General features: G+C 32.5%; 1 protein-coding gene across 1 annotated transcript in view; it reads left to right on the top strand.

Annotated features, from left to right (window-relative positions):
* The window catches only part of LOC148311738 (neurotrimin-like), a 79,586-nt gene that overhangs the window by 28,766 nt on the left and 36,240 nt on the right, over positions 1–14,580 (top strand). Inside the window, exons 3-4 of the mRNA XM_088278435.1 lie at positions 2,765–2,881; positions 8,864–8,957. Coding sequence (XP_088134561.1) covers positions 2,765–2,881; positions 8,864–8,957 — 211 coding nt within the window. The remainder of the gene's footprint in view (positions 1–2,764; positions 2,882–8,863; positions 8,958–14,580) is intronic.

Here is a 14,580-nt window from a genome sequence, read left to right as displayed (position 1 = left end):
AAAACTTATATTATAAATGGATTGATATTACAACAACGTGACTGCCAAATCATTTTTTAAGATCTATAGTGTTTATAGCGCATAAAAAATAAATTATAATATTTTAAAACTTCACTAACAGCGTTTAAACACAGCATTTCACTTTCCTAACAAAAAAATGCTTTAATTTTATTAAATGTATGTATTGAACAATGATGGCGCAATCTTTTTTAAAACTTTTAATTTTTATTATAACTTAACGTTCAAACACAACACGGTACACATTAACAAGATCACAGTAATTTGAAAACGACACGATCCGATATTTATTTTTATTGAAAATATTTTTTCAATTAATTATTAAATAAATATATGTTCATGACTTTCCCGACCGACCGTTCCTAACAAAGACACGTGAAAAACTACCTAATAATAAAACAACACAAGCAATTCTAAAAATAATTGCCGCAAGAAGGAATTTTGTAACAATATTGTGTTTACCAAAATCATCAAAAACAAAATTTCACATTTCTATCTGGTACGTGACTCCTAACAAGTAAGAATTGGCAAAACCTCGTAATGTTAAGGTATTTTTGTTTTATTACTTTTCGGCTCTTAATTCCGCATTGAGTACTCAAGTAGAGTTGAATTTGATGAATTTTAAGCAGTGTAATATTGATCGTTAAATACAAGAAGGAAAGGTGATCAAGCCGTTGCTTCAGTTACCAGTCTGGGATAATATAAAATAAATTGTTGAGTGTAAAATCACAAGTATTTATTTTGACCCCTCTAAGAATCGAAACCAGCATGGTAGCCTAACGCACTAACCACTGCGCTATGGAGGCAGGCAAATTTGATCAGTCAACGAATCGGATATTATAAAATCTCTCATTTTATTTCATATGTTTTAATGCAATATTGGATCAATATTTTTAATCAAAAAATTACTAACAAAATATTAGTTACATTAAGCAAGCGTTTATTGTTCACCTCCATGGTGAAATGGTTAGCGTATTTGGCTACCATGCTAAATATTCCGGGTTCGATTAAAGGGGTTTAAAATAAACACATCATATTCTTTGTAATATATCTTAATTATCATTCTTGAATGGCCTAGGACTAGTTACGTTGCCTTTTTACCTTATATTGCAGTTTTGTTTTCGATTGGTTGGAAAATACTGTTTCATAGCAATTAACCCCCTTATGTACATTTACAATTTACAAGATGTTTTATGAATATGCGAATACTCGTGTTTTTAGAATAGACACTTAGAAAACCTATATACCAATATTCCTTACTCTGACTACACAAAAAATGGAAAGAGATCAATGATTTATGACATGACTTAAAAATCAAGTTCTTTTTCTACATCTCTTATGATGTATGATACCTTTCAACCCTTTCCTTTTCCAGTTCATGTAGCTATTGTCTATTCCACAGTTTCCCAAAGTAGTCTGTATGGACCCCTAAGGGTATATATCAATTTGCAGGGGGTCAGCGAGAATAGAAAATAAGGGTGCACGAGGGTATACTTGAGAGGATCCCATTTATGCAGATCATTATTAGTATTTAAGCATCCTGTAACTGTCTTATAAGACCTAACACATTGTCTTTACATGATATTTATACATACTTATTTCGAAAATACTTCATATTTCATGAATTTTTCTGCTTTGCGTTTGTTAGGTTTATATGAAAGTATTTATATTTTTCTTATACAGGCAGTGACGCATCGGGCGGTGAGGACATTTGTATAGACTTCCACCAAAAACACAGTTTTCCAAAGACTTGTTTGATTCCTATAAAGGTTAAAGCTGAGATTTTAGGCATTCAAATCATAATTTGGCTGCGCTGAGGGCTAGACGCTCTTTCTTCACGTTCACGCTCACGCTCTTTTTTTTAGAATTTGACTTTCGTTATTAGAATATACATTGAAAATTTATTTTAACATTTATTATTTTCACTCCTTACCTTTCAATACATCTCTTATTTTCGAAACCAAATAAATTATTTATTTCTAAGAAAAAAAAATTCTACTTAAAATTGGTGTTTTATGAAAAAAAATTACCTTAATTAATTAATTAAATGTTACCTGGGATAAGAGGAAATAAATTTACAATTTATCGTAAATTGGTCCTCAACAAAACTCTGTGAGATGTTAAAAAAACACATTTGAAGTCAATAAGTGTAGCTAAATTCAATATTAGGCAAGCAAGGGGTCTACGGAAAACAAAACATTTGACAATCGGTCTACGCGGTGAAAAAGTTTGAGAAACCATGGTCTTGTCCAGTGGTTGGCAACCTACTACCCGTGGGAATTACAAACTACGACATTTCTAACTATCCACCATGAAAATATAATGATGATATTTTTTTAAAATTATTTATTAATAAAAAATAACATCAATTACAAAAGTAATGTGAATAAGTTTAAATGTTTTTTAATACTTAATAATTTAAGATAAATAACTAAAGGTCAATTCTTTGTACGGTTATAATCGAAAGTGAAATGGCGACCTTCCCTTACTGATGTGACACCGACAGTTCTCTCGCCAACATTCACTGATCAGTTCCGTGGGTCTATCAAACAATGATGTGTCTCCTTCAAAAACTGCTGTTAACAAATATCCACGTCGAAGCCAATAAATAAAACAACGAAATTTTACCAACTAACTCGTATAAATGAAATTTATACTTTATCTCTTAAAAGGTTGCTGATCACTGGTCTAGGCGTTAGTTTTCAAGTACAAAATGTTCCTAATGAATTTGTTTTGTTTGATTTAGGTTTCCTGGATACGCCACAGGGATTTACACTTACTGACTGTAGGGAGGTCCACCTACACATCCGACCAGAGATTTCAAAGTGTCCACAATCCACAAACAGAAGACTGGATTCTAAGGGTGAGATTTATTCGTACCGTAGAACAAATAAAAATACGTTGTACATTTTCTCTTGTTTATTGTATGTATTATATTAAAAAATTTAATTTGTAATAAAAAAATCAGTTAGCAGATAGAAATTATTGTGCCAGTTTATTTAAAATCTTAAATAATCCACTAGTTGCTTTTCAATTTCAATAAAACATTACATTCAAATACGCACGTGTTTTTATATCACAAACAAATTTTTTTTTTAAACAACGATTTTGAACTATGTGGCAGCGCCATCTGTTCAACGTAAAAGCAACACATGCAAATCTTAAAATTATTCATGACAAACATCTTTCTTCTTGACATTTGTTAGAATATTGTATTCCCATTGTGACAAAAAAAATTGAAAATGTAAAAATGTAAAAATCTTTTCTTTCTTTTCCACTCCATCCATATAGAGCCGCAATAGTGCGTGGCTAGGTACTGCTAGTAAAATATGTATTTTTTAATCACTATTCTGTTTTTGATACATAAACGAAGTTTAATATTAATTGTATTTACTTATTAAAGGATGTTTTGTATTTTAAAAGCATTGTTAACTTTGTGGTATGGTAATATATTACTCTCCTAATCATTCATCGTTCACTTTGGGCAACTTGAAAAAGTCTATAGTTGACCTTATGATGGAATAATTATTCTTAAAGCGGTAATAATAATAATAAAATTGGATAACTTATATAGCGCCATTTTCGTAAAAAAATACCTCAAGGGCGCTTCACTGTGAATGAATTGGGGAAAATATTATGGTGGAAATGATTTAGCAAACAAATGTGTTTTTAGTCTTTTTCTAAAGATCATCTCACTCTCACTATTTCTAACCATTGGTGGAAGAGCATTCCACGCCGTCGGTCCTGCAACAGCAAAGGCACGCTCGCCAAATTTAGTGCGTTGGTTGCGAGCTGGTAAGATAACTTTGCCCATTGCAGATGTTGTAGCCGATCGAGGCGTGAGACGTCTGTCAACCAATTCATCTGGAATACACAGCTCCTTAAGATACTCTGGAGCCATATTGTGTATTGATTTATACATGAGTAGGCAGAGTTTATACTCAACCCTTTCGGGAAAGCGTAACCAGTGGAGTTTGTGAAGTAGTGGGGTGATGTGACTGAATTTAGAAATTCCAAAAATTAGTCTCGCTGCTGCGTTTAACACTGATTGCAGTCGAGTCATTTTATTGTTTGGTAGACCCGTGTATATACCGTTACAATAATCGGTAGTCGTGAGATTTTAGGTGGTATTACATAAAGTAAACGATGAATGATAAGAAGATTGTTATCTGAGAATGGCTAACAAATGGCGAAAGCTATCATTTTGGTAAGAAAAACTGTAGAAAATTACCAAAAAATCATCAAATTTTTACTGGTAATTCTTCGCAGAGAGTGCTTACCGCGTTCTTTACTTTCATCGTTACTATTTAAACAAATTTATTGTTGCATTAATTTCTTCAACAACACGTGTTGTTTACTGAAGCCTTCCTCATAAAGCTTTAGAGTGAAGCGGGGAATGAGGAGGGACGCGGTGATGTTTACATTATTTATTGCAGGGCTGTCCAAACCAGATACGGTACCGAGCCAATCCAAATTACCAAATAGATTGCAGGGTCCCAAAAACAAAATCTTTAAATTTTCAAAGAAACAGTAAAAATACGGTGTCAACGTTATGAAACTAACTAACTAACTTACCATCACGCCGCTTCTCCATATAATAGAAAGCTACACAAATCTGTCTTTGCAAACAATTTTCGTCCATATTCATGCATTTCCTCATATATACGCGCCGATTATTTTGACTCCTAATCTGACTACATTCAAGAATTTTAAATTGTTGACCACGCCAAGTTTTACTCGGTGTTCCTTTGCTAAAAACCACAACCGCATCATAAATTTCAGACGAATGTGTAGCAAAACGTTATTTGATATGTCTTCGAATGGTGATATAAGGAAAGAATGGTAGGTTGAAGTAAGCATTATAGACAAAATTAAGAAAGGTGTGTTAAGATAGTTTGGACATGTGAATCGAATGAGTGAATAAAAAACAAATTGATGGATTATGATATGAAAATGATTGATAAAAAAAATAATAATGAAAACGTCGTACATAGGCTGAGTCTGAAGGGAGGAAAGTGGAATCGCCGTATTATTGCGCCTTCTTCTCGGTATTCTTGGGCTAAAGCATGGCCAAAATATTGGCCAGAACGTCTTCCTGAGCGATGGTCGCGTCAGAAAGCAGCTTGTTGAGCTCCCTTCATTGTGGATAGTCAACTGCAGACGGCGGGAGTGATGCTGGTCTTCTTGTTGTATCTGGTGGCATTGCCGGGCATCTCCAGCACTTTGACAGCCAGGTACTCCATGACGGCGGCGAGGTATACGGGCGCACAAGCCTCAACTTTCTCAACGTAGTAGATGTATAAGACGCGTTTAAGCGTTTCTCGCAAACAATGTGATTAGATTTTAAATTCATTAAGGAAACACTTGTTTTTATACCACTTGAGTTTATTAATGACTACTAGTTTAGACTACTGTTCAATAAATAAGGAGAGGGGTAAGTTAGGGAGAGGGGGTTAGTCACGGGGGCGGAGATTAAGAATAAAAGAAAAATGGAAAGCAAAGGTGTAGAATTTTGAAAAAATGTAATATTTAATAAATTACTATCAGAATTTAGGTTTTTTTTGGATTTCTAATTTTTCCAAACAACTCATCATTTTGCCTTTATGTAACTTACCCCTCTCCGTATTTATTAAACAGTTTTATTTTTATTTTATCTTGTAGTTATTATTCAGACCTGATGATGGAAGTTTAGCTTCCGAAACTAGTAGAAATTAATAAACTCAAGTGATATAAAAACAAGTGTTTCCTTAATCATTTAAACATGTCTTACCACAAAGTAAATGCCGAAACGATAAATAAATAGGTTTTAGATTAGTACAAAAACAAAAACCAAAACGTCGCAGGCCGCAAAAATATGTATAATCCACGGGTTACGCGTTGAATAGCCCTGATTCAATATATTTTTAGCAGGTAAAGTAGGTATATTAGTCACATCAAATTATTCCCACCTGTTCAGTACCTGTGTAAACAAGATTGTAAGAAATTTCCACAATTATTTAACAAAATAATATGAACAATATTTAACAGTTATGATTCGTGTTCCTGTATTCGCAACTTCTTTGCGGGTCACAATCCGTGTGATGATTGATTTACTTCTTTTGTGGTCAGTCTCCATCCTCCTCTATCATCCCCTTGTCTCTTCAACCATCCATGGTTGAGTAAAGAAGCTTTTTATTTAGCAGATACCTTCATTAAATGTATGTAAGATTCTTACCAAATAATTTTAGAACGCCTGAAAACATGTTTTTAAATTTTACCAGTCATTTTATTTACAATATTCCAGTATTTCCAAATTTTGGACACACTCTATGTTTGGAAATGAATCAAGAAGTTGGAAAAAAAGAACAAAAATAGACTGATTGCAGTCGTTATGCGTTCCCTTAGACGAACGTCTGGCAAAACGTTGTATAATAATTGTTCGAATGGTGATTTAAGGATAGAATACAAGGCTGAGTTAAGCATTGTCGATAAAATTTAGAAAGGTGTACTAATGTGGTTTGGGCATGAAAATCAAATGACTGAAGAAAAGATATTTTAAACAAACGTTTGAGGTGAATGTGGTTGGTAATAGAAGCAGAGGAAAATCGAGGAAAACTTGGCATTATCAAGTATTTCAAATATTTGAAAGTGGTCTGGTCAGGAGTTGGAATAATCGGCGTATACGTATAATAAGATGTACGAATGTAGAAGATGCGAAAATTATGTGCAAAGACATATTGGTGTGGCGTTCTATTCTCTCTGTCTACCCCTGGGGAAAAGTGGCGTGATGTTAAGTTAGTTAAGTCAATCAATTACGCCTATGAAAACTAATAAAGTATTCTGAATTCTCCGTTGTCTGCCTCCGTGGTGTAATGTTTAGCTACCGTGCTGAAGGTCCCGGGTTCGTTTCTCAGGTAGTAAAAAAAAAGTTTGTCATTTCACACTCTAATATTAATTAAATGTTACACTGGACTGGTACCTAAAGTGCAGGAACGATCACCTTGCCTTCATATAAGTAACGATCAAGATAATATTCAGTTAATACGATGTAAAGCCCTATACACCATTGGGTGTAAATAAGGGAAAAAGAAGAATAATATAAGAAAAAAATTGTTTCGGATTGAACCGTAGTTATTTTTTGGACACACTCAAAATATTGCAAACCAGTGTTATTTAAAACTCATTAGCTTAAATATAAGTAAAATCAAAAAGCTGTTCAGCATATTTTTACCCAAACCAAACTGTAAATTACTCCCAGTATATGATATTAGCTGCCCCGCACGGCCTAATTCCTTCGTTAGGTACATTCCTATCTACTCTCGGAGATGACTTGCACCCTAGCTGGATAGGGGTAGGCTAATTCAGTCAATAAGGCTGCCACGTGCCCCTGAAATATTACGCTTTGCCAACTATAAGGTCCGTAATTTTGGGTTTAGCCCTCAACCGTATGGGGGAATATTCTAATACGTATTTAATCGTGCATTCGGGGACTAGAATTTAAATAGTCCACCAAATTAACATAATTTTGCTTTTTTAAGTAAATTAATGAATGGCGCATAGATTGTGCCCCTGAAATATTACGCTTTGTCGAGTATTAGTTCCGTAATTTCGGGTTAAGCCCTCAATATTTTAGAATATTCTAGTAAGTAATAGTGCGTTCGGAGACTAGAATTTAAATATTCAACCAAATAACCGTGATTTTGCTGTTTTAAGTAAATCAATGAATGGTGCATTAAAATGTGCCCCTGAAATATTATGCTTTGCCAACTATAAGGTCCGTAATTTCGGGTTTAGCCCTCAACCGTATGGGGGAATATTCTAATACGTATTTAATCGTGCATTCGGGGACTAGAATTCAAATACTCAACCAAATTAACAAAATTTTGTTTTTTTTTTAGAAAATCAATAAATGGTGCATTAGTGCCCTTGAAATATAACGCTTTTACAAGTATAAGGTCCGTAATTTTGGGTTTAGCCCTCAATATATTAGAATATTCAAGTACATATTTAATAATGAATTCGGGGACTAGAATTTAAATATTCAACCAAATAACCATAATTTTGCTGTTTTAAGTAAATCAATGAATGTTACATTAAATGTGCCTATGGAAATTATGCTTTGCTAAGTATAAGGTCCGCAATTTCGGGTTTAGCCCTCAACCGTATAGGAGAATATTCTAATATGTATTTAATAGTACATTCGGGGACTAGAATTTAAGTTTTCAACCAATTGAAAATAATTTTGTTTTTTAAAGTGAATCAATGAATGGTACATCAGATGTGTCTCTAAAATATTATCCTTTGCCAACTATTAGGTTCGTAATTTCAAATTTAGCCCTTAACCATATAGAAATATATTCTGATACGTATTTATTTAATCGTGCATTTTTGTACTACAATTTAAATATTTAAAAAAACCAACAAAGTTTTGATTTTTTAAGTTAATTAATTACACATATGAAAAAAATATGTGTAATTCTCTGAATGTACTATTTTTTTGTTTTGTGTATAGGGTGCACATATTGACGCAATGTTATCTTGATCGTTAATTATATGAAGGCAAGGTGATCACTCCTGCGGTTCAGGGACCAGTAGTAATATTAAATAAATATTAGAGTGTTAAATCACTGATATTTATTCTCACCCCCCCTGGGAATCAAACCTGGGACCTCCAGCGCGGTAGCTAAACACGCTGACCATTACACCACAGAGGTGGGCTATCAGGTTGGTTATTAGTCAAAATAATTCATAAGTTTTTCTTGTTTTCATACATTCACCTTGCACAATATTTCCATACGTACGTTTCTATCTTGTATACTCATTCCCGTTTAGTTTCTGCTTACGAGTAATTTGTTCTCGATTCCAGGTCCTATCTCCGCAGCACCGAGACTCCGGAACATACGAGTGCCAAGTCAGCACCACTCCTCCCATGGGCCATATCATGTCATTACTCGTAGTGGGTGAGTACAACTATACTTACTATACATCCTTTCCAGTATAATCAGGACAAACTAATCTAGATTACAGGAGATAATCGAGATTTGTGAACAAGTATTTGGACACACTCAAAATGTTGTAAACAAACTAATAGTTTTTTTTTTAACTTTATATATAATCAACAACATTTGAGCATCCTAGGTCGATAGCCCCGGAATGTTAAGACTATCTTTTTCACAAAAAAAAACATAGAATCACTAGAATTTTCACCAGTGACATCTATTGGTGAGATGAAGAAGCTTTTTTATTTCTCTTATACTAAAATACTTATATGATAAGTAACTCCTATAATTGGAGAAAATCCAGATTTGTGAACAAGTATTTGGACACACTCAAAATTTTGTAAGCAAACTAATAGTTTTTTTTTACTTTATATATAATCAACAACAATTTGAGTGCGTACAAATACTTGTTCACAAATCTGGATAATCTCCAATTATAGGAGTTATTTTATCTATTTTTTTTTGAAATCTCAACGAAGGTGAAGGAAAATATGAATATCCCTAAGTATTTGGACACACTCAAAATGTTATTAAAAAATTATCTGGTCAAATTATAAGCTAAAATAATAAAAATTGAAATGATTTTTCCTGGCATTTCTCATGTGTGTTATCATAATCCAGTATTCAGACATCACATATCGTAGTCGTACAGGAGAAAGTGACGAACTAACAAAACTTAAGATGTTCAGGAGGGACATTTAAGTCACTTTTGCTTGGTAAGAAAATAAACATCAATGCAATTCATAAATAGTCATTTTTAACAAATCAATATATAATACTTCCGAGTTTAAAATCCTGTGGGATTTTTTTTAGGGCAATATTAAGCAAGTAAGATATCAAATAGTTATTGATCACGGTTTTGTAAAAAAATGCACTTGGTCACTTTCTCCTGTATGACTACGATATAAATATAAGGGTTTCTGCTCAAAAAAAATCTTCTTCGTCTCACAATTAGATGTCACTAGTGATAATTCTAGCGATTCTTAAACAATGCTTAGAAATAGGGTCTTATATATGGAAATTTCGAGAATTTGAGTATTGTGGTTGTCAATCATGCATTACTTAAACCAGCTTATGACGGTCATAAGCCCTGTAAATTCCCAGACTTCCATATTCTTCTTCATCTATGTTGAGTATTAAAAATTATATATAATCGTAATCTACCGTCCTGAAAGGTTATATACATATTCATTTGTATGTATATCTTCTTATTCTTCTTGATTTAGGCCTAGTGGCCTATTTTTAAGAGGGTTTAGCCTCCTGAGATGTTGATTCCCAGCTGTCAATCCATCTCTTTGGTGGTCTGCCCGGGAGCTGTATATATGTACCTATATATGAATGTGTATTTATCTGGTTAAAACTCAAAGATAAAATAAATACTCTTTAAATATAAAATATTGTTAGATCTAACAGAGGTGGATTTGCAACCCCCTGCATAATATAAATATTTGGTGATAAACGCATATAAAATCCGTAATATTAGAACTAACATTTGTTACATTAATTTGGACTTACATGTCTTATAAAAAATTGTCACCGCCATCGTTATTTTATTTAAGTGCCTCCTAGACTCAATTAATTATAAATTTAGGTACTACGAGTATATGTATTTACTCTTCAACATGGTCAATATATTTTTTTATTATATCAAGTTATTAAAAAAAAATTACTTTGCTTTAAAACTGTTCCAATATAATATTTTATAATAAATAAGAAATTAACTGATTGGGTCTAAATAAAAATGTAATGGAAAATAATCCTTTTTTTTATTTTTTTACTTCAAGGTAGTACCAACTTATTTATTTAGTTTTTACGAATGTTTGCACAGACAGATTGGTATGGCGTACTATTTTCTCTACCAACCCCTGCGGAAAAGCATCATGTCAGTTGGTTATTTTTTATTTGTTTTATATATTTTTCGTTGAGTTTATATTAAAAGATAACTTCTCTGACTACTAATAACATGTTCCTTGTTGTCGGTAAACACACTCTCGAGTTAATTTATCAAATAAACATTTGTCGCTAATGTGAAATTATGTAAAAGTATAAATGTTTTAATACGATAACAAAATAATTCGAAAGACAAAAGGGCTTCTGCAAAACTTAATTTTATGAAAATAATATCAAGAGAGACAAAAAGTGTATGGTTACGATAGGCGAATACCCGGTTTATTCGAAATTCGCACATTTAGGGGCAAAAGTTACCACGAGTGGAACAATTTAAAATAATAATACGCATCAAGAGATCCGCGTAAACTAAAGTCTAATGCCCTCCATTCCGTTTAAAGGCCCTATAATTGTGGGGGGCCAAATAAGAGCGAGCATTTTGGCATACGAAAAATCATAAAGACCTCTTAGGTTATAGCCCAGGCTAGATAAAAATGAATTTCGTGCTGTTAAATATATTTTATATCGTGAAAATTTTACGCGCAAACCGCAAACGGAAAAGTCCGACTGAAATAAACGGAGCTTTACATTTTACAAAGAAGAAAAAAAACACGAAACAATTTTTTTTCATGTAGGTACTTCTGATGGAAAAAATGTGTTTTTATCTCTAGATTACGGGACATTCGTAAAATTTACGACGGAAATCCAATCTGTATGGAGCACCAAGGCAATTTATCGAAATAACGTTATGACTAATGCATGCATCCTAATTTTTTACGGAAATTTATTTCTTTTAAAAATGCTTTTAATGCCTTTTTATTATACCTGTTTATTGTTTTTACATTTTTTCAATAGTTTTGGTAATTTTTTAAATCTTTTTTGTAACTTTATTATAATATTTGTGTTTCAGTCTTGTTAACCTCAGTCCCATGTCCCAAAATGAGAAATAGAAATTACTCATCGGGAATATTATACATATGACTTATGTGTGTCATATGTTTTGAAAAATAAATAAATAAAAATGCTTATTTTATATATATTTTTTTAAAGTTCCACTTATTTATAAAACTTTTTTGGTTATCGTTTTTAGTGAAATGTGAGTTTTTCTTATTGTTGTACATTTTACGATAGTCCTGTTTTAAGGTGCATTGAAACAAATCCTTTAGTCTAGGATTAAGTCCAATATAAAGTTTAAGAAGAAAATTTAATAATGTGTTTGATGCATTCAAGATGTAGTGTCATCGTACGCTTCACACATTACGAATGCGAGATATAATAATATCGCTATTGTTTACTTGTTTAGAGACGCGGTATTAAAGGGAGCATTTCGCTCACTCCTTTCAAGAACGTTATAAATCAACAAACTTGATTTTTCAGGAGAACGTTTTATAAGCTTAAAAATATAACACAATGTATTAAAAATGAATATCAAGCCACTTTTTGAACTTTTTACTGTGCAACAGATCTTTTTAGGTAAAACCTGAAGGTTTTTTCTCCATTTGAAAAATATTTAGTATATCTAAAAAAAAATTAAACAATACCTTTTCTTCGACATGCATATACAACACTTTCTGCCCTGTAGCGTAAATATTAAGTTAAAAATATGCCTTTTTTACTGTGATATAGTACATTTTCTGGGCATTCCGGAAACATGCACGACTAAAAATTGGCGATTTTTGATTTATGACGTTCTTGAAAGAAGTGAGTGATTTGTGCACATAAAAAAGGAGCTCAATACAAAGCAAACTCGTAAATAGTGGACCAAGCAAGTCCGAGGTATAACCGTACATCAACTGCAAGTCGCTTTAAACAATACCTAGGGTCACAAGGTGTGGAGACAGACAGTGAGCGCTAAACAATGCCCACGGTCACAGAGTGTAGAACAGGCAGTAGGTACTGTAGTATAGTGTAGTTATAGAAACGCATCAAAGGACTACGACAATCAGTAATGAGCTGGAGGACAAAGTAAGTACAAAGCTGTAAATTAACGCTTGCCCTATAATCTTATTGAAATCTAAGACTTCAATTATTAAGATGAACGTTGTGTTTTAAATTGATGTTATGTTTACTATTTTTTGACATCTCTGACATCTTTTTGAAGTCTGGGCATTTACGTGGGTGACGTCCGTCATAGGCTGGTTTAAGTGATCACTTTACTCACGTGTAACATTCACCAATTCTACCCATTATTGACAACCACACTACTCAAATTCTTGGTAGTTCTATGTATATGAACCAAATTAGAAACCTTGTTCTTGAATCACTAGAACTCCACTAAAGACATCTGCTGGTGAGATGTTAAGAAGCTTTTTACTAAACAGAAACTCTTATATTAGTATTATTATTATTATTATTGATTTTATGTATTTTCAATTTCAGTTTTAATTAATCAACTCCACTAATGTGGTATTTACTAGGTAAAACCTAAATTAAAAATTGATACATTTTACCACAAGGTGACTGCCGAATCAATTAATGATACCAGATAATTTAGGATTTCGCGGATATTGTCGTGTGAAGTACAATCGGGTCCTATATAGGATGACGTAACCAAAGGAACCAAGGTTAAAGGAAATGACTGCCGCATAGAACAGTATATGGAGGAGGATATTGGATTTAATTACTTTAGAAGATGATAAGGAGTATAGCAGAAATGTCTAAGCGCTCAGGATTGCAACCCTTACTCTTATGATCTCGTATAAAATCAAATAGCATTAATTTTTACTAGTCTTTTGAAAACATTTGATAAATGGAATAATTTATACACTTTTTGGAAATGTACATAGAACTACAAAATCGAAATTATTTTACAGAAACACATCAAACAAAAGCTAATACATATCCCTTTTGGATAAGAGTACTTCGATCATTTTGCAATATTGTTGTACAACCTGCTTCTATTTTCTATAATGTCATTAAATAACTAAACTAAGTATAAGAGAGCTTTTTCTAAAAATGGATAGTGGAGGTTGGCAGAATTAAAATAGATCATATCATTCGGCCATGTCATGTGTAATAGCATATCATTAACAATTCTCGTTTCATATAATTTTATGAATGACTATTAAAACATGTGCCCTTGGCACGGGAAAAGTTGGGGGGCATTTTTTTTATTTAAATTTGTAATTATGTATGTATATGTTGTAAAATGAATAAATAATTATATTTCAGCAACTTTTACGTCAGAATGTGTCAGAGTCATTAGGTGACTTTTTAGTCTTGCAACTGATCATGACACCGAAAAATGTGTGTCAATGTGTTAAAATGTTTGAAAATAGGAGGCTTCATTAAGTTTTCATCAAACCTTCCATTATATCCTCATCGGTAGGCAGCGATTCCATCTTGTTTATTATTTACGTTTATTTACCGTCGCTTTTCAGTGTTTTACGTTACGTAAAAGTTTTGTTTTTCTGCACAAAAAGCATTTTGTAACAACTGAAAATAATCCTTTGAAAGTAATAATACAATAACGATGAAATAATACTTTAAATTAAATAATACCTCGCTTATAATGTATTTCAAATTGATAACGTACATTAACAAATATAAATTGAAATCTGAATAGACTGACAATATTATAAAGTACTATTTATTTATATATACACAGGGGTGTGCATTCCACATAGACTGAAAAGCAGTGCCTATCCTAACTTACCCGAGTGACATTTAAAAATGCCTACCATACCTTACTTAATAA

The sequence above is a fragment of the Brachycentrus maculatus genome, unplaced genomic scaffold, assembly GCF_059751285.1.
Source record: "Brachycentrus maculatus isolate JH-2025_06_01 unplaced genomic scaffold, ASM5975128v1 h1tg000057l, whole genome shotgun sequence".
In the NCBI taxonomy this organism is placed as follows: domain Eukaryota; kingdom Metazoa; phylum Arthropoda; class Insecta; order Trichoptera; family Brachycentridae; genus Brachycentrus; species Brachycentrus maculatus.
The sequence above is the reverse complement of the archived record's forward strand: the minus strand, read 5'-3'. Positions and strand labels throughout refer to the sequence as shown.